The 19,170-nt window shown below is 37.7% G+C and overlaps 1 protein-coding gene across 3 annotated transcripts in view; it reads left to right on the plus strand.

Annotated features, from left to right (window-relative positions):
* Window positions 1–18,725, plus strand: part of PGAP1 (GPI inositol-deacylase) — a 282,452-nt gene extending 263,727 nt beyond the window's left edge. For 2 of the 3 annotated variants that reach the window (XM_046615045.2, XM_069134201.1), the window contains 3 exons: window positions 126–539; window positions 5,841–6,236; window positions 10,251–10,970. In XM_046615045.2, coding sequence (XP_046471001.1) covers window positions 126–539; window positions 5,841–6,236; window positions 10,251–10,530 — 1,090 coding nt within the window. In that variant the 3' untranslated portion in view covers window positions 10,531–10,970. Of the gene's footprint in view, window positions 1–125; window positions 540–5,840; window positions 6,237–10,250; window positions 10,971–15,381 lie in introns of those variants that run through there. The other variant, XM_046615044.2, reaches the window with a different exon arrangement.
* Window positions 18,726–19,170: the final 445 nt, after the last annotated feature.

Below are 19,170 nucleotides of genomic sequence, written 5' to 3' on the forward strand. Positions count from 1 at the left end.
TGTGGCATTGATCACATTGCATTTGACGATTAGTTCGTGTTGAAATACACAAAAAAGTCATATTAGACAGCACCTGTATGAGATTTTCTTCTATAATAACTCCAAACCTCAATTTTTCATTTCAGAAATCTGGTGCCAAAAACTTTAATAGTACAAACAAAAAATGCGGCGAATAGAGGCAAAGGTGTTGGCAATATGGCTCTCAAGCTAAAATTTACATTAGATCCAAAATGTAAATATACCATTGAAGTGTTTAGTGGTGGGTTTATAGAAACCCTGAGCACCGCAGTGAGAGATCGTTGGCCAAATGTTTATGGGGTCATGTCTGGACTCCTACTACTTGCTTTAGCAAAACAAGTAGATCATGAAATCGGATTGATCAAATCTACCATCACCACTGTAATCACGTTAGCTTTGTGCATTGGTATTGGCATTGGCCCAGAAGGATTTGTGTCCTTGGCTCTTCTACAGATATTTGCAGTTGTCATTTGCTGCGCTGTTATAATATTTGGTTCAACGGTGTACAACATGGCCCAAAGGTTTGTATTCGAACAAGCATGAATATACACATACAGAAATTGATTTTACGACAGCTATTTTTTCTCCTTAGTCCATAACGTTAGCCCGTTAGAGAATTTCAACCCACAGGGTATGGCCATTTACCGCTTGGACGACGTTCTCCATTGCCAACGTAATCGACTAGGGAGAGAAATTAGGTGTCGCAGAATCAATTTCCGTATGTGTACACTGATACAGAGTTTCAATAATACTTGTAATTACTCCGTAATGATTTATCGGGTGTATTCACAGCAGAAAGTTCAGTTAGGACTCATCTTTTCGCAAATCGTTTTAACGCTAGAAAAAAGGTATCCAGTGATTTAATTATGCCAAGCAAGAAGGGTCAGAGTTTCAGATTTAAAACAGATTTAGCGTCCGACTGCGCATGCGTGGACCTTGTCGTCTTTTCATGCACGCTGGCCATCTTAAGCTTCAGCTGTTTGTCGTGACTTATGGGGGTTATGTAGGTAAGGCGAATTTTTGAGGTTGAATAGATTTCACATAGTTGATTCAGTGATTCGCGAAGGCTTGGAAAACTTTTATTGTTGACTGCCTAATGACTGATGACTATTACGAGTTAGTCCAGGAACTTGAGGCAAAAAATAGGCTCATCTTAGGAAAAAGTCCAACCAAGCTATAAATTGGTATACACTTACCTTTCAGCTCTCCGAATAAGGTGTGAAAAATCCCCAAAATTCGGTTCTACGCATAACTTGTGACAGCCCAGAAACGGTGAAAAAAATTACTTTTTTTCGGTTTTTTACGAATATTTTCGTACCCGTCGGTCTTACAACTATAAGATATACTTATAAAAAAAAGCAAGAAATTCTCCACAAAAAAAGTGTAACAGAGTTTATTGATAGAACTAATAATTTCCACCGAAAAAGTTGTGAAACAACAGACTGAGTTTCCTAGTTACCGCGCCGCTACGTCCTGCGTTCTGTGTGGTGGCTTCATAGCAGCTGCGCCTCCCCTCTGACGTCAGTGCATCGATTGGGGCCCGGTTTATACCTGCTATGCCTGTTTTTGCAAGTGCGGTGCGTTAGATGCTCAGTCCCAAATCGTTTCTACGCCACACTGGACGTATATTATATCGCGTTTTCAAGGCAATTACTCATAATGGAACAATTGTGCGGTATTTGTAACAAAACTCTTGCAAGTGACGAATTTGTAACAGTTGAGCGGGGAATAGATAAGTTAAAGGTTGTGAGTGGTGAGAGAAATGATGGAATAGCACTGTTTAGTGATGTGAAATCTATCCAAGTGCACGTGGCCTGTCGTAAAGACTATACTCGCGAGTCCAGTATTAACGCTTTCAAAAGGAAACGTGCTATCGAGGATGCTGTTGGTTCTTCGGGATGTAGTCCTCCCAAAAGCAAGATGCAATCGTCCGCACCATCTCTCGACTTTACGAAACTTTGTATTTTTTGCGGAAACGAGGCTGATGAGGAAAAAGAAAAAAAAAAGCGTAAGGAGCTCCGTAAAACGATTAAGCACGTTGCAACAATCGGATTCAAAAAAACTGTAATGCAGATCGCCGAAATAAGAAAAGATGCTCAGACCTTGGCTGTTAGAAAAAGGATAATCTTCGAGACAGATTTGGTTGCAGCCGAAGCAAAATATCACAGCAATTGCTTTATCCATTTTCTTTCACCAGGCACCGGAAAAAACAGGTCGCCTCGTGGATGGCCGAATTATCGCAGCTATAGAAAATATTTTCGCCCACATAGAAAATTACACCGGCACACAAAAAAAATTGAGTAGAATGTGCATTTGACCGGACCTACCTACGGGTACGTATTTTGGTCCGCTGAATCCGAATTCGAGGTCAGTTTGACCCCTACACCCCCAAAATTTCGAGAAAACTTCGAAAAACCGTAAAAATGATGAAAATCGGCAGTTTTAATGATAAAAAAAATTTTTTGGAACTAAACTAAGCGTGATTTTCATGTATTTCGATCTGCTGAATATGAATCGAAACTTTATTGAGACCAAGAGCCATTTCAAATGTAAAAAAATCACACAAACCCTCCAAAATTCCGAAAAAATATAGTTTTCATGATAAAAAAACTTTTTCTGGTCCAATTCAGATAGAATTTTATATCTTTTCATGTCTTCAATTCGCATCTCAATTTTTTTAGTCTATTCACCCTCTAAAGCTGGAAAAACTCGAAAAAATTGTAAAAATTTACAATTTTTTTAATTGTAAAATTTACAATTTTTTTACAATTTTTTTAATTGTAAAATTTACAATTTTTTTACAATTTTTTTAATTGTAAAATTTACAATTTTTTTACAATTTTTTCGAATTTTTCCAGCTTTAGAGGGTGAATAGACTAAAAAAATTGAGATGCGAATTGAAGACATGAAAAGATATAAAATTTTATCTGAATTGGACCAGAAAAAGTTTTTTTATCATGAAAACTATATTTTTTCGGAATTTTGGAGGGTTTGTGTGATTTTTTTACATTTGAAATGGCTCTTGGTCTCAATAAAGTTTCGATTCATATTCAGCAGATCGAAATACATGAAAATCACGCTTAGTTTAGTTCCAAAAAATTTTTTTTATCATTAAAACTGCCGATTTTCATCATTTTTACGGTTTTTCGAAGTTTTCTCGAAATTTTGGGGGTGTAGGGGTCAAACTGACCTCGAATTCGGATTCAGCGGACCAAAATACGTACCCGTAGGTAGGTCCGGTCAAATGCACATTCTACTCAATTTTTTTTGTGTGCCGGTGTTATCATTACTGTCAATTTACCTTCACTAAATTGAAAGGAGTCCTCGAAGATTTTCAACCAGACGATAAAACTATAAGAACGAAGCTTAAGGACCGGTATGGGGACAGAATTGTCATTACGTCAAAAAGTATAGGACCATCCATTATTTGTTTTCGGGATATGCAGTACAATATTCTCAATAAAACATGGTACGAACTTGGTATCTAGAGAGGTGATGAGAGGAATTAACAACAATAGAGTCAGGGCGGCTAGGTGGTCTAGTGGAGTAAGGCTCCGGTCAAGCATCTCTAGATACCAGGTTAGATTCCTGGCCCCGTCGTTAATTTTTCAATATCACCAATTTTTCAAATTTATATCTCTCAACAATGAATTTTCTCGCAACTCTTGATACCGCACATCCGCATATCATTTATTTGACGGCTTTGACCGTCATGCGTGTGCTTCCCATCGGAAGCGTAAGATTCCAACATGTAAGCATTCATCTACATACATTCTTACATCGGGTGCTCAAGAGACGAAAACTTTCTATTCGTACAAAATTAAAACTCTTGTTTCCGATGCTCTTATTCTAACATCATAAAGATGTAAAAGTCTACCGTAAAAAAGTTGATCTTGTCAGGCTATACTCTAATCTTTTTCTTCGTGAATGTTTAGGAATACGTAACTAAAAAAATTAAGGTAGTTTATGCAACGAATTTCTGACAGCTTATTCTCTTTCATTTGCTCCCTCTCCTTTCTCGAATTGTTCTTGATTTCCCCACGGGACTGGTGGGAAATTCCAAGATTGCTCAGAATCATCAACGGAATCGAAAAGAAATTATCGTGGACGAACTGCAGACATGAAAGTATAGCTAATGGCGGTACACTTCTTGTGTAGTGGCTCCAATTTACCTTTTTTATTTTCAATAATGATCTCCTCTATGAAAAAACGAAGAGATTTTGGAATCGAAATATTTACATCGGCAAACATGTGCGTGCTCGGAGGATAATAGTCAGTTTCACAAGCTACAGAACGTATATCCTGTCGAAGAATTGCTGCAGCTGCTGGCAAAACTCGATAACGTTCTTCTTCGGCGCTGTTTCTTTTGTTTTCGTTAATTCCTCTCATCACCTCTCTAGATACCAAGTTCGATTCCTGGCTCCGTCGTTAATTTTTGGAAATCACCAATTTTTTAAATTTATATCTCCCGTTAATTTTGTACACTTGAATATACTATTATTTATAGCTGAATGTCTATAAATATGTCAAATCGAGAAGATACCGCACAAAAACTTCAATTTCGATCATTACATGCAATTAAATATCCATACAACATTTCTATTAGAGATTCAATACTAGATTACATAAAAACTGTTAGTGTTATTAATAAACTTTATTTCACCTTTTTTATAGAGCAATTTTCGCTCTTCCTTTTTTATAAGTATACTTTATTGTCCTAAGACCGACGAGAACGAAGATATTTGCAAAAGACCGAAAAAAAGTAATTTTTTTTTACGGTTTTTGGGCTGTCACAAGTTATGCGTATAACCAAATTCCGGGGATTTTCCACACCTCTTTTGGAGAGCTGAAAGGTAAATGTATACCAAATTTTAGCTTAGTTGGAGTTTTTCCCAAGTGAAATCCTAAAGTTCTTGGACTAAGTCATTATAACAATATCATTTGAATTCGGCATTTGGCACAGGGAAATTTGACATGTCAGATCTCGTTTCAAGTAAGGTAGGCTCCCTCGCCTCATAGACGAAAACATTGCCGCGGTACGATGTTGCTGACGAATAGGCCTCTAGCGTACCTTCACAAGCAAAGAAAACGTGTTTGCATTGCTGTGTACATGTACGGAATCACCATTAAAGTTTTGTCAGGCATACACGTTAGGCGGCGCTGATGGGTGTATACGTACAACGGTCTCACACACACTAGTAACGTGCTTGAAAGGTACGCTAGGGGCCTATAGGCCAATGTTACGCATGTACAAGTAAGTTCCTCAGCCTGCTAAGTTTTACCATTTTCCATCTGCATTTGATCATTCCATTAAAATAACATTGGAGGAATTTCGATGAATATTAATCTTGTCAACTCTCAAAGGCATTGTTGCGTCCTGTACATGGACATGTGATATACACTGAAACAAATGATCTAATCTTCTTAAATCAGAGAATATTTTTTTTAGTTTTGTCAGAAATATCGGAATACAAAAGGCTCGCAGAACACTTTCTTTACTTAATCTTCACATGTGTTGGTTTCCGTCAAAAACTCGTTGACGCCTGCAATCAAGTCCTGATGCAAGTTTCTGATAAAACGCAATCATGATCTAGCCTTTCGGTGTGTCTGGGTCTGATCTGAATACCATTATTCATTGTATGATGTGTCTTGAATAGGAGACGAAAAAAGAACAACTCATTAAGGTCTATCAATAAGAGCAAATGAAGAATTTTTGTTTGCAAAAAAGAAAAAGAAAAATTCATGACTTTCTACTGTGTACCACCCCCCACCACCCCGTAAAGATTTCCTCATGCAATCAATAACTGAATTTTATTCATCAGGTTTTTAACACGCGCTCTGAAGTTTTCGCCGATATGGTCAGAATGGTTGATAGGAGGTTTAATTCAACTGCCTCTGATTGCTCCTACAATATTATTGTCTATGGTACCTGTCACATGCGGAGCTTTATCCATGTTCATATTTATCGGACTACAATTCCTCAAACTCACAAGATTATACGAGGATTATCTAGAAGAACTGTTATTAACCTCTCTGCGGTCTAATTTCATCGATAGATTTCGAGTTAATAGAGAAAAGCCAAGTATCGAGGAGCAGATTCAAAGTGACAGTCATACGGATGGAAAACAGATTGTATTTCAGTTGATACTATTCCTAACGTGGTGCATCGCTGCCATTCCTGCTATACCTTCAGTCCTCACATGGGCCAAGAATTACAGGTGATGAATCAACCCATGATCTACGAAGTTATTTCATAATGTAGAGTAATTCATGAGTTCTCAAGAATTGACATTTGGTAAGTGTCATGGAGTTATTGAAGAGAAATGGAGAATACATACTATTGCCCAGATAAAGTAACAAAGGTCTCTTAGTTAAGATTACTTGGTGTCAAACTCCAGCATATCGGGTAGCAAACAACTAGTAATCACGAGAAAAGTACCCAAGGTGTACTTCACCGATTTTCTTCATTCTGTGATATGTTGCCATAGACGTAGAGAAATAGATGGAGCTTTCATTCATGGCGGTCCTAGTGAATAAGAAGCAAGAGAGAGAAAACCTTCGTATTCTCGCGGTCTCGCTCTGTTCGCGTATGCGCGTTTAGGCAGTTGCACGTACAGTAAAAGATATACGTGTATCGTGTGATTATTGTGGGGCATATGTGGGTATGTATTAAAAATAGCTGGATATAAAATATATTCATTCTGTGTAACTTATTTCTTATTTTTATTTTAGATGTAATATTCCATAATTAAAATTCACTTAACCAGTTGAATTATCAACTATCACACTACCTTATTATACTCATTCTCTTATACGTATTTTCTTATCTTACTATTATATTATAATATATTATATTATATTATACCGTCAGTAGAATTTATTAGATTTTAGAAACTATGAGTCTAGTATGTTGACTTCTTGTTCTACGAATCGTGTAGTTTTTCGAGGAACTTATATGATATAACTTCACTGTTGAAAATGAACACATTATGGCCCTGATTAGCTGGTTACGATAGTCTGCAGGTATACTTTACTCTGTCATATGGCGTATATCATCGAATTTGCTATTGAGAATTTTGTTCGAGCTTGTAAGCAACCTCTCCTTTGCGTTATATGATCATGAATCTTGATCAATTTTTTTTATGATCGATCATAGATCAACGACATCTGATGAAGCAGCTACAAGTCTGCCCCTACAATTTCTATTTGTAGTAACGATAGACTTTAACTGCAAAGTAAAATATTCACGCAGTAGGTGCATTTGACAAATTTTTTTAGTTATTAAGCCACAAAACCATTTATTTATGTATGCAAAAATGTGTTCTGCATATTCGATCAGATTCCCATGGTTACAGGTTATATAATTGTGTTAGACGATATCAACGCCGAAATCAGGCTAAAAAATGTTGTCCGCCGCCCCTATCGCTTTTTCAGGGCTGTTATCTATGTATAAAACTAAAGTCTTAACAATTTGTGTGCTATTAGCATTTTCTGAAGCCTGTACATCAGATCGCATAAGCAATCTTTTGTAGCCATTTTTGAATTCTACAGCAGTCGAATTATTGTTGAATCTACCTGTACTACGCACAGTACTAAAGAAAGTTTCCAGGTGGTCCTGAGAGTTTGTAAGTCAATAAATATCGCATGTTTTCACGTTGAAGTAGTATTTCACTAATTTCAACAATACTTGGTAAACATACAAACAATCCAAGAAAATGTGTTTTTCTTTTCGAAAATGATATTGGCCCGTCTGGTCCTTGCAACGTTTTTAAATACTTAATGAAACCAGAAATGTTGTTTCGAACTTCTTCTAAATTTTCTCTACGTACAAACACTTGTGTGAGATTTTTCCATATCAAATTTCTACTATTCAACATGTCAAAAATGCTACTGTTAGGTACACAAAAATGCGACGTAGCGGTGGAGTTTTCGAATTCAGTAAGTTGCAAGTCTTTGCAACAAAAAGTCAAAACATTGGCCACATTTGTGCTCAAACCTTGAACTACGAGAGAAACCTTCATTCGCCTTTTTCAAATCAAAGATGCAGTTGCTGAAACTTAATAGCGACGTACAGGCCTTCTTTTTTGCTGAAGTTTGACCAATCGTTCTAGATGTACCCAGTTTATATTATCATTTTTGTCGTCTTTTAATACACATATATGCAGATTTGCAAATGCGTTTCTTACGAGCTTTATTATGTGATAGGCATCCCAAAGAATGTGTATTCACTTGTTTGTGGCTGAGTTTGAAAAGAAATATTTCAAGCTAATGAAACTGAGATCTGCATCCATGGCATTGAGTATCGCAATCTTACTCGGTGCAGATGTACTATTGAGCTAATTAATTCAGCTTCAATATCATGTAATTCAAGTAAACATTGACGCAGTACTTTAGTTCGTTCAGCCCTTGTGATACCTTTAATTAAATGATAGGCAATTGAAACATTTCAGTGGCCATTGAGACACACGGGCGAAAAGATTAGAGCATAAGAAGTTAGCGGGAGGTCACCACTATTGACGTTTGTTCCCACGTCATAAATCACTGAATTGTTTCCCACTAAATTCAGTTTCTTTTTTATTGACATTTTATCGATTCTCAAAATAAATTAAAATTTTTCCTGCTCTTTTACTTTCAACTCACTTCTGTTAAACAGCATTCTAAGCTTATTTAGTGATGCCTGGACTTCCGTCAACATTAGTATACCATTTAAAATTGTTTTTATATAAGGCAGGAAATTCAGGAAGGTTTGGCAGCCATAGGTTTATGCCTTTGTTAAAAAGAAGTTTGGTGCTATTGCGGACGATTTTAATTCTCTAGGGAAAGTTCCTCTGTATTTTTTATTCATAATTCGCTGGAAAGCTTCTAGACAGTATTGAGAAAAAAAAATAAAACCATGGTCATTCATCACTGGAAGCGTCAACATTAGTAGTTAATATACGTCGGTATCCGATGTGTTTGCGTAAGTGTATACGCGTGAGTTAGCGGCCGCAATGGTAACCGCAGTGCTAATTACCGACCCAATTGTAACTGCAATGATAATTACCGACCCAATTGTAACCGTAATGATAATTAGCCACCCAATTATAACCGCAATGATAATTACCGGCCGTAATGATGACCTCAATAACAATTACCGGCCCAATTGTGACCGCAGTGGTGACTACTAATATGAGCCTGAACTGCAATGGTAATTACCGACCTATTGGTACCGGTATTCGATATTGAATATTGAAGATTTCACCATTCTGAGATTCGTGAGAATTATTTACAATGGATCATAGCGTCCTCAATTCACTGTTAAATGAAACGGTCGTCATATTACTAAAAACAAAAGTAGTACGCGTGCGCGGACAGAGCGAGAACGCCAGAACGCAAATGGTTTCTTTCTTTTCCTCCTTATTCGCTGGACTCCACGGTTTTAGCGGAGGTCCATGCTCCATCTATTCCTTTACGTCTATGTATGTGCAGTATATCAAAGAATATAAGACACATATTCGTTTACGTACTTTTTTTTTGCCGTTTTACTCTTTTAGTCGCAGAAACGACTAATAGTGGCACCCTTTTTTTCTTTTTCTGTTTTATATCCCACGTAAAATTATGAAATGAGGCATGAAAATGAGTCAATATTTGTTGTACACAATAAGTAACAAAAAGCTTGCGTCATTTCTCTGGTAATAATATTTCTCGAATAAACGATAATTCTTGCAAATCGACAAATCAATTTGTCCACGGGATAATTGGGTAGTGTTAAATGCAACCTAAGGGTCATTTAGAGTATGATAAACGAAATAAATAATTTTTTGTTCGTTCATGAATTTTTTCTCAATGCAAAATGTTCATCTCGGGAGAAACATCCACGCCATATAAATTGAAAAACTAACCATCCTTGAAAACCGGAGTTCACAATCCAGCAAAATCATTTGTAATTTTATGAAATTCGTTTCAATTCTTCGAGATCTCCGGAAACGGCACTAAATTATTGCAATCTAATGAAATCGTACAAAACACCTACGATCTTTTGGAATGCGTGAAACCTTTTCCAATGATGTAAAATCTTTCCAAGTTTATTGAAATAATCTTATGAAATCCCTAGAATAATATGAAATATTTGTAATCCTACATAATCTTGAAATTTTATGTGCACCAAAATTGATGAGTATATTACCCTTCAGTGAAATCTAAATTGTGACATTATATTATTTGCACTATATTCAAGTTGTAACTTTTTTCAGATTCAGTGCCAAATTGAGCACAGAAGACCCTCTCCTGATGGCTTGCTGGATAATATTAGTTACTTGTGGTTCATCAGGTATCAAATGGATTCCTCCCAGCACACCTGATTATCATTCACAAGCAATTGCGATTGTAATCCGAATACTAGGATGGACAGCGCTGGCAGTCACTGGAATTGGCTATCCCTCTCAGTACCAGTATTTAATGCCCCCGCTCATTGCAGTAGCCGTTGCTCTTATTACTATCCGTTCTCTTATTAAGATTTCTAGCTGGGTGTAATGACAAATTTTAAATATTACCTGACGTGGCATCGATCACGTAACTTCAATTTGGCCAAAATAGTTGCAAAAATGAAACACTGGCATGATCATGTTCAAGTTTCATTTAATGGAATGAGGAAGTTCTCAAGTTCTCCGAAGCCAAAGTCGAGTCATATTGTGTACATGTCAATTACCAGAACTGACGTCTTTATTTGAGTAAACAACGCAATCAATTCTGATTTACCCAATAAGCTAAAAGAAAAAAGAAATTGGAAATGACACAAAAATTTGAATCCTGCTGCATTCATTTTTTGATCCCTTAAATTGAAATATTCGAAATTTGGCTCGCAAATTAGAATGGCTCATTATTCGATTCAAAAAAAAAAAAAAAAAAAAACCTTCTCATTGGTTGGACCTGATTTTTGCACAAAAAAACCAGAAGTGCCAGAACTTTTGGATTAGCCCCCGTTCCAATGATCTATGTCGTGATTATTGCTTTATTTTCGACGATTTACTTTGCCTGAATTGATTAATTACTGAATACCGCTGAATGGCAGCGTTTTACCATCATTGGAACTTTATTAGAACGCGTAAGATTCTATCTACTTTTTCTGAATAATTAAAATAATATCAATAAACGGAAAAAATGCACTATAATTTTTATTTACAAGATTGAAAATGGATAAAAATGAATACATTTAACAGGGTGTATACTCGAATCTGAAAATAAATTTCCCTGACTTTTCCAGGTTTTCCAGAGAAAAAATTTCATTTTTCCCGGTCTCTTCTTCCACAATTATAGACAGATTTGAAGTGATGCTCTTCAATTTTTTAATGTTATATTCTCTTTATTAAACTTTTATATCAGGTACATAAGTCGAAAATGAGTACGAATCATACAATGTGATAAAACACAGAGTAGTTTATTTTTTAAAAATTCGTAAAAATCACATGAACTACGTGACTATAGATAAGGTATATATTTTTATGTAAGATAGATACATAAATAACAAATTACAACACATAAATATATGAAAATTATTGCAACCCTAACTAGTTTTTTTTTTCTGTACAACCTTACAACAGTTTACATTTTCTTTCAATCTCTTCTTTAATCACAACTATTTCTTCTTGAGCGGATTGTAAAATTTTTGATTTCTTACTCTGCAGCTCCTTAACCTCCAGAGCAATAGCTTTTCGTTTCAATTCTGAACCATTCCCCTCCAGCTTTTTTTTACGCTTGAATTCCAATGCCTCGGCATATTTTCCGTGCGAATTTCTTGCCGCGTGAATAAGTGATTTTGAGATCTCAGATTCATCTAGGCCTCCTTCAGATGAAACGAAGTCATAAACAACCCTTCTGGCTACCAGTGATTCTTCCTTTGCATTTTCCAACAGACAATCTTTATTAATGGAAAACCCCCGCTCCACATTCGCATTACCATGCGAGAGTATTAAAGCCATTTTAATGACTTAAAACGCTTGTTCTGGCCTTCCATTGTGATGAAGAACCTCCCTCCAATAATAGTTAACTCGTTTTTCGACTCTTTTGTAACTTGTTAGTGAACTCTTCACATGATCCCGCGAACAGATATCGATCAGCTGTCGTAACGCTAAATCTGCACTCATTCCATCTAACCAATTCTTTATGACTAAAATTACAAGTAAGCGATTAAGTCGAATCTCAAATAGTTTATGATTCAAGGTAACTTTTAGATCGAAACAAAAACAGCCTTTGTCAGCAGATACAGGATAGGAGAACGTGATTTCAATTTCTTCACACATTTGAGCACACATTCTCTCCAGTTCTCCCGGAAGATCAAAACATCTCCATCACTCAGATTCTTGGATTTTTTAAAAATATTTCCAGTACCAAATCCCAGCTTGAAATGAGCAGCAGTCAAGATTTTCTTTTTTGTTCGAGATCTATGTCCATTAACAACGGGGTATTGCTAAGTACATCAGTCTTGACTATCCGTTCCATCAAATTCCGCAACATCATAGTTAGCTCAGTGTATAAAAATGGTGAAAAAGGGCAGTCAGACTGAAATTCGCGTAGAAATCTTTCAAATTCCAAAGCAAATTATGTAAAAAAAAACTAAGCTTTGCAGGTAATAACTCGTCTTGCACAGCATTTTTGACGTTCGTGTAGCTGTTGCTGGATGGCTCTTGTTTATCTTTCTTTACACCTTCCATAAAAGCCTTGACATGAGAGAGAATATTGAGGGCCCTATCAGCTACATTTGCATTTTCCAGCCATCTTACAGAACGAAATTTGAGAGGAAAACAATTTGAGCCAGAGTAGGTGGTATACATACTTCTTCGAGCAGGTGAATTTTTGAATAGGTAGTACAAAGCTGTTAAGAATCCCATCAAATCCCAGCCAGTACACGGAGAGAAAAATCTGAGAAAAATTACCCTACTGTTACTAATCGTGATGTAAAAGACACCTAATGCAGTTTTTATTGATGCATGTTACAAAAATTATGGGTTTTCATGAAAAAAATTACTACCTTGCACAGCACAAAATTTAAAATGTGACGATGCGGTGACCGACCAAAGAAAGCAGTAAGAGTCGTTGTTTCTGATGTTTACTACAGCCTTCTTATCACTGATATGCTTAGGTAACGGAGTGTATGTGAAGACACCGCCTCGTAGTGGCACGTACTTGTTGATATTCACAGTCAAATTGATTATTTCGGTCAGCGACCAGCCTGAATCCTTTTCCTGGAAATCTTCCACCTTTTTCAACAAACGCTCCGTCGCGTTTTCGATGAACCATTCGTTGATATCCGTTGTCTGGAGGATGATTTCATTTCTCGTATTAAAAAATTTGATCTCTTCCACCGTGCGATCATCTCTTCTAACTTCAAATTTACAAGCCAGGATAACGTTGGCTTTCAAGCTCCTGTCTTTCTTCAGAGCGTTTTTCAGTCTCGTCACAGCTAGTACCTTTGCGTCTTCTAGAAATCTCTCCACATCTTTATGCTTCAAATTGACGATGGATCCAGTTCGAATTCTCCTCTCGAAAGCTGATTCCAAATCTTCCCACCGTACTCGATCGCTTCCTCGTCGGCTTCGTAATCCGTCACCCACTTTTTGAAATTGTTCAAATTTGACTGTCAACGATTTCAGAATTCCAATTGTAGTCAAAATTCTTGTCTTCTCCCCGATCGTTGAGGCGTTGTTGCGTAAGATTCTATTCAAAAGCCTGATATTTTGGGTTCCGAATCGAATCCATTTTGCAATTTCTGCCGGCGACGATTTTTCCGATAAAATCTTGAACGCCGATTCCATAATATCGATCAATCTCAAACACTTCGCGGATTCCATCTTGAGCTCTTTCCTCATGTATACTTGACAGGTTGTGACGTGATGATCGTTTGCTGTGATGAGCGTCCTTTTTATAGGGCAGCTGTACGGATGCGCGAGCACCTTTTAGCATTCCCTGAGCGATAGTAACCCAACCGCAGATCCTTGGCTCTGAATGTACCGCAGCTAGTGACGCAATGATCGTTTGCTGTGATGAGCGTCCTTTTTATAGGGCAGCTGTACGGATGCGCGCGCACCTTTTAGCATTACCTGAGCGATAGTAACCCAACACCGCAGATCCTTGGCTCTGAATGTACCGCGGCTATCGGCCGACCTTGCACTCTGGTCTGAACCCGTCCAAAATTCATCGTTGAGTTCACACGGCAGTTACAAGCCAAAAAATGTCACGTGGTCGATATCAAACCGACATCCGAATAAGTGAAACACGATTCTCGAAACTATTAATTTTGGAATGTCACGGGGCTGATAAGGTGGGAAAGGAATGTGAGGTGGTTGATGTTACACATCAGCAGTTCTACCGTGGGAAAGGAATTCGGAGTGGTTCATGTTACACGTCAGCAGTCCTATCGTGGGAGAAGAATGCGGGACGGTAAAAAAGTTCTCGCCCCCGCTGCGCCCTCTACCGTCGGCAGGCGAGCACTACAGACCTTCGGTCGGTAAGATTGTCGGTAAAACAGCACGATTTTGACCCTCGATCGATACAACTGTCGGTAAGATTGCACGGTTTTGACCTTCGGTACGGCAGACTGTGACGTCATCGCTAAAAAGGGTTTGAGTCTGGGCTGCGCGGAGCGGAAAAGGGTTTGAGTCTGAGCTGCGCGGAGCGGCTTGGTGGGCTGCGCGGAGCGGCTCGGTCGGTAAGTGTCGGTAACCGGAATCTGCGTGTGGAACCGGTCTTGCTGTACTACTCTTATGCTTAGAGAACACCATTATCTATAAAAGGATGGAAAAAAATTCTTCTACATATTTATTTATTTTTCTCTAATTGTAAGCTTCAAAAATAACGTATATCATCAGGGGAAAAATATTTCAAATTTTTTTCTTGTGTTGAGACTTGCAGGTTAACCTGCAAATTATTAGGAGAAAGGGGGGTAGCCCCGGCCAGCGGGTAGCCCCGGCCATATTCAAAATCTATGCTCGCTTTGTCTTTATTTCGATTGATTCTATTGTTCTGTGTTATTTCGCGTCCCACCAGTAACGCGCGAGCAGTAAAGCTCACCTCGGCTTTGTGTCCGGTTGTGAAAACGTAAACATCGATTTCTGTGAAACACGATCACGTTATACTCAAAGTACAAAAGTGAGCTCCATTGAAAAAACGTAAGTCATTATATTTTTTACCTGGCCAACATTTATTATAATCACTAAATCTTACATGCAATATTTAGTTTGGAAAAATTAATATTTATTTTAGTGCTGAAGCCATAATTCTGCAAAAAATCAAATCGGGTAGCTCCGGCCATTCATTCAAAGGCCTATTTCTTATCGAAACTTCATAAAAAAAAGGTTTACTGCAATTACGTGTCGTTTGTTTTCGTAGGTGAGCGTCAAAATGGCTAAGTTCAAAGGAAGATCTAAAGAAGTGAGATTTTGACGTCATCTCCTTATCAAATTCAGCTGATTGAGAAATCAGCAGTTCCGAAAAAAAGCAAAAGATCGCGATGAAAAAAAGGAACGTCACAAAAAAAAAAGCTGAATCGAAATCGCGTGCCAAAAAAAAAGACACCAAGTGCATAATTTGTGGCGAAACATTTGACGAGGACTGGATTCAATGCCACAAATGTCAAGACTGGGCTCACGAGGAATGCGTTGATATAAATCCAGGCGATTTATACTACACGTGTGACGGTTGTGTAGCCAAAGAACGATTTCGGAATTAAATATCGCAGTGGCCGGAGCTACCCGCCACTTTTTTTCGGAGGATGAATTTAAGCCAAAAATTAACATTTTTTTTTTTAAGTTGTTGATAATTTATAATTTTTTTTGTTCGATATTCTGTTGAAATATATTTTTGTTGAGATATTCATGCGATTCCGATTAATTATTGAACCTTAATTTGTGGCAGACACATAGAAATAGAAAACTGGCCGGGGCTACCCCCCTTTCCCCTACTACGTAACGGAGACGACAATTGACTTTGTGAATAGATCAAAGAAACTGATATTTGATTCTTACTTACCGTTTGTATTGAACAATTTTCAATCAATTAGTCCGAAACTTTCTCTTCTTCAGAACAAGTCACGACTGCCGCTCGTCATTTGATATACGTAGTCAAGTTGTCTTATTCACCTCCCTAGATATCACACATCACCCGGAAGTCTCTACTTCTGTCACCGACGCGTGGCGCTACTATGCGGTAGTGCAACGCAAGCTATACATTTCGCAATACAGGGAATTCCCCGCAACTTACTATCTATATTACTATGGGAGCGTTCCGATATTAGCTGGCAGCGCTACAAACTCCCTAGGACAAAGGTAGACCTACTCACGAACTCGGCAGCGCAAGAGAGATAAAAGATTGTTGACAGCATTGGGAGCTAATATCGGAACGAACTCTGTGTAATACGTGCATGAACTATGTGTAGTCTGAGTTTCGCTATAGGCGAGTTTTACTGCATTTCCGGAAATTTCCTGGTTTTTTTTTACTACAATTCTGAAACTCCCTGACCTTTCCCTGACCTCCAGGTTTTCCAGGATCAGTACACACCCTGTTTAAGAATTTAAAATTTTAATAAGCAATAAAATATTTGAAAATCAGGTGTAAATCCAATTGTATATTATAGAATGAAAAAAGGCCATTTAGCATCGAAATGGAAGTAGATTTCTAATGATAAATTTCGACATATAAAATATTACGTAAGAATAAGTCCCCCATCCCCAAGATAAGGGCATGGAAAGATTTTTTAACCCCCCCTCCCGCTTGGAACCCTTACGTAATTAATGAATGGCCCCTGTCATGAATTTGATGGTATTTGTGATTTGTACCGAGAACAGGCTGCTATCTGACAACATAAATTGGTCGGTCTTCGAATGAATATTTCTGTACAATCTATTACAATTCTCACGTGTGTCGGAGACATCATTGAAGCATGCAGGGATATTTTTTAAAATTTCTTCCCTACTTGGAAAAGGTATTCCTTCTTTCAAGCAATTGCATAAAATATCAATCGTTTGATGAATAACTTTTATACATCTAGATTGTTATGAGTATTTGAACAAGATGGCACAAATTGCATAAGACAAGTTATGTTTCAATTTCCTAAAAGTCATAATGATTTTGTTTCAATTATTGGATCGTTGAAGAATATACTTTGGATACGCTAGCTTCACAACATCCAAAAGATCCAAATTCGCGATTCCAGCCAACGTATTGAGCTCCTGCTCAGTTGTGATTATATCACAACAATCTGCTCTTAAATCTCCACTTTTGACTTGTACACCAACATGTACAAACTTTTTCGCAATTGTTGGATATTGTTTTCCAGAGAAAATTGGACACATTTGATCAGGTACGTCATTGCTGTCAGTTAAATCTTTCACACTACTTTTAACAGCAGCTGTTCCTGACATTACATTAGATTCAGCTGCTACTTTATTTCGGTTTTCCCTTCGTATTCTTTTCTCTGTTCTTTCACCTCTTCTTCTGTCTCCAGATGCATTAGATTTCTTCTCAGCAGAGGTTTTTGGCTAATTACAGGAGGGCACTCCATTATTTTTCAAACATCTTTTTCCCTTGTATCCAAATCTAAAGAATAACAATCGTATCGGTGAAATCATTTTTCGTCTTAGGATTTTTTACAAATGTTAATTCATAATATAGAGTATTTATGTATGTATGTGGTTTAATCGAGACAGTAGCAAAATACAGGAACTTACCTGGTAGAATATAATCAGATCTTTTGAAGTATAAGGAGGAGATCTGCATGTACGGTGTAATAGATTTCCCAATGTTCAAAATTTGTCTACAATCAATGTTTTCATATTCTCCGAAAGCGGTTTCTTTTTTCGTAAAATTTTTACCCGCTTCTGGGAAATAGTGAAAACGTAAAGTGGGTTCATTGCGTGATTTACTATCACACCCAAAAACGCAACAATACGTTTTACTTTTTGTTTTCTTTGGAGAAAATCTTGCTCCTGAACTATCTTCCATATTATTTAGTCAAATTTTCGTTCGAAATTGTTAAACTTTGTGACGTGGATTTTTCCTGCACTTCGGTCACTCGGAGCAAATGACCGAGAACTTACCGCGTGCACAATGAATCGGCGTCCGCGCGGTATCCTGGACCGAAAAACAATATCGCGAAATTTGTTGGGCACCTGGCGTGATAAACACGCCTCGAAATCGTTGATGCGCTACGTGGCGACGATACACTCGGCAGCTCAGTACCGCGAAGAGGGGAGGGGTAATTTTTGGGTAGAGAGAGAGCTACAAAATACGTACGCCAACACGTTATTTTACGAAGCAATGATAAAATCAACTAATATATTTTTTTCCAACGATAATACAAACAAAAAAAAAATATACAAAAAAAAATAATTATTCAAACGTCGCTCATTGCGACTCCAAATGCAAACGAGAAATACTACTGCCACAGTCGCTCTTCGCGATTCGAAAAACTAGACAATAGAAATATTAATTCGTAATTCGCTATTCGCGATTCATATTCAACTACTTAGGGTTAACAAACAAAAGAAAATAAGAATAATATAACAGAAAAGAAGAACGAAAAGGTGACTAAATCTAGACGACTTCTTACGCCTACTTGCGCTAGTCGCGGCTCTAACGATAATCAATAATTTAAAACTAACAACAAAATTTGACGCGACGCGCTAACCGCGACCATCCTCTACCATCCGCGGCGCTAATCGCCACGCAATAATAAACCACTAGGTCAAAACTACACTGAAATCGTAATCGACGCGCTAACCGCGATCGTTAATAAATCTAGCAAATTCGTAAAGCCTACGGGCGCTAATCGCCACCTTACTAATAAACAATAATTCAATAATCAAGCAAAAGAGAATGTGACTCGTCGCGCCATTCGCATCTCTAGCCGTTATTTGTAATGGCGCCGGTCACCACGGGAATCGCCAAGCTGTTATCTAATCGCATCCGAACTCGATTCTCTTCACGTCGCGTCATCTGAACGCAGTTCGCGAGTGTGAACGCTCCCCCTTTGCCGACTCGCGACCTACACGCGAAGTTACACTTTATCGTACTTGATTCGACGTGACTAAGGGTAACGGAATTTGGATACTCTCAAATTGCAGTTATCTTGCCGCGACTCAAACCCGTGACGCTACTCGACCAACTCGGTCACTTAAAATT

Source organism: Neodiprion pinetum, chromosome 3 (genome assembly GCF_021155775.2).
Source record: "Neodiprion pinetum isolate iyNeoPine1 chromosome 3, iyNeoPine1.2, whole genome shotgun sequence".
In the NCBI taxonomy this organism is placed as follows: Eukaryota; Metazoa; Arthropoda; class Insecta; order Hymenoptera; family Diprionidae; genus Neodiprion; species Neodiprion pinetum.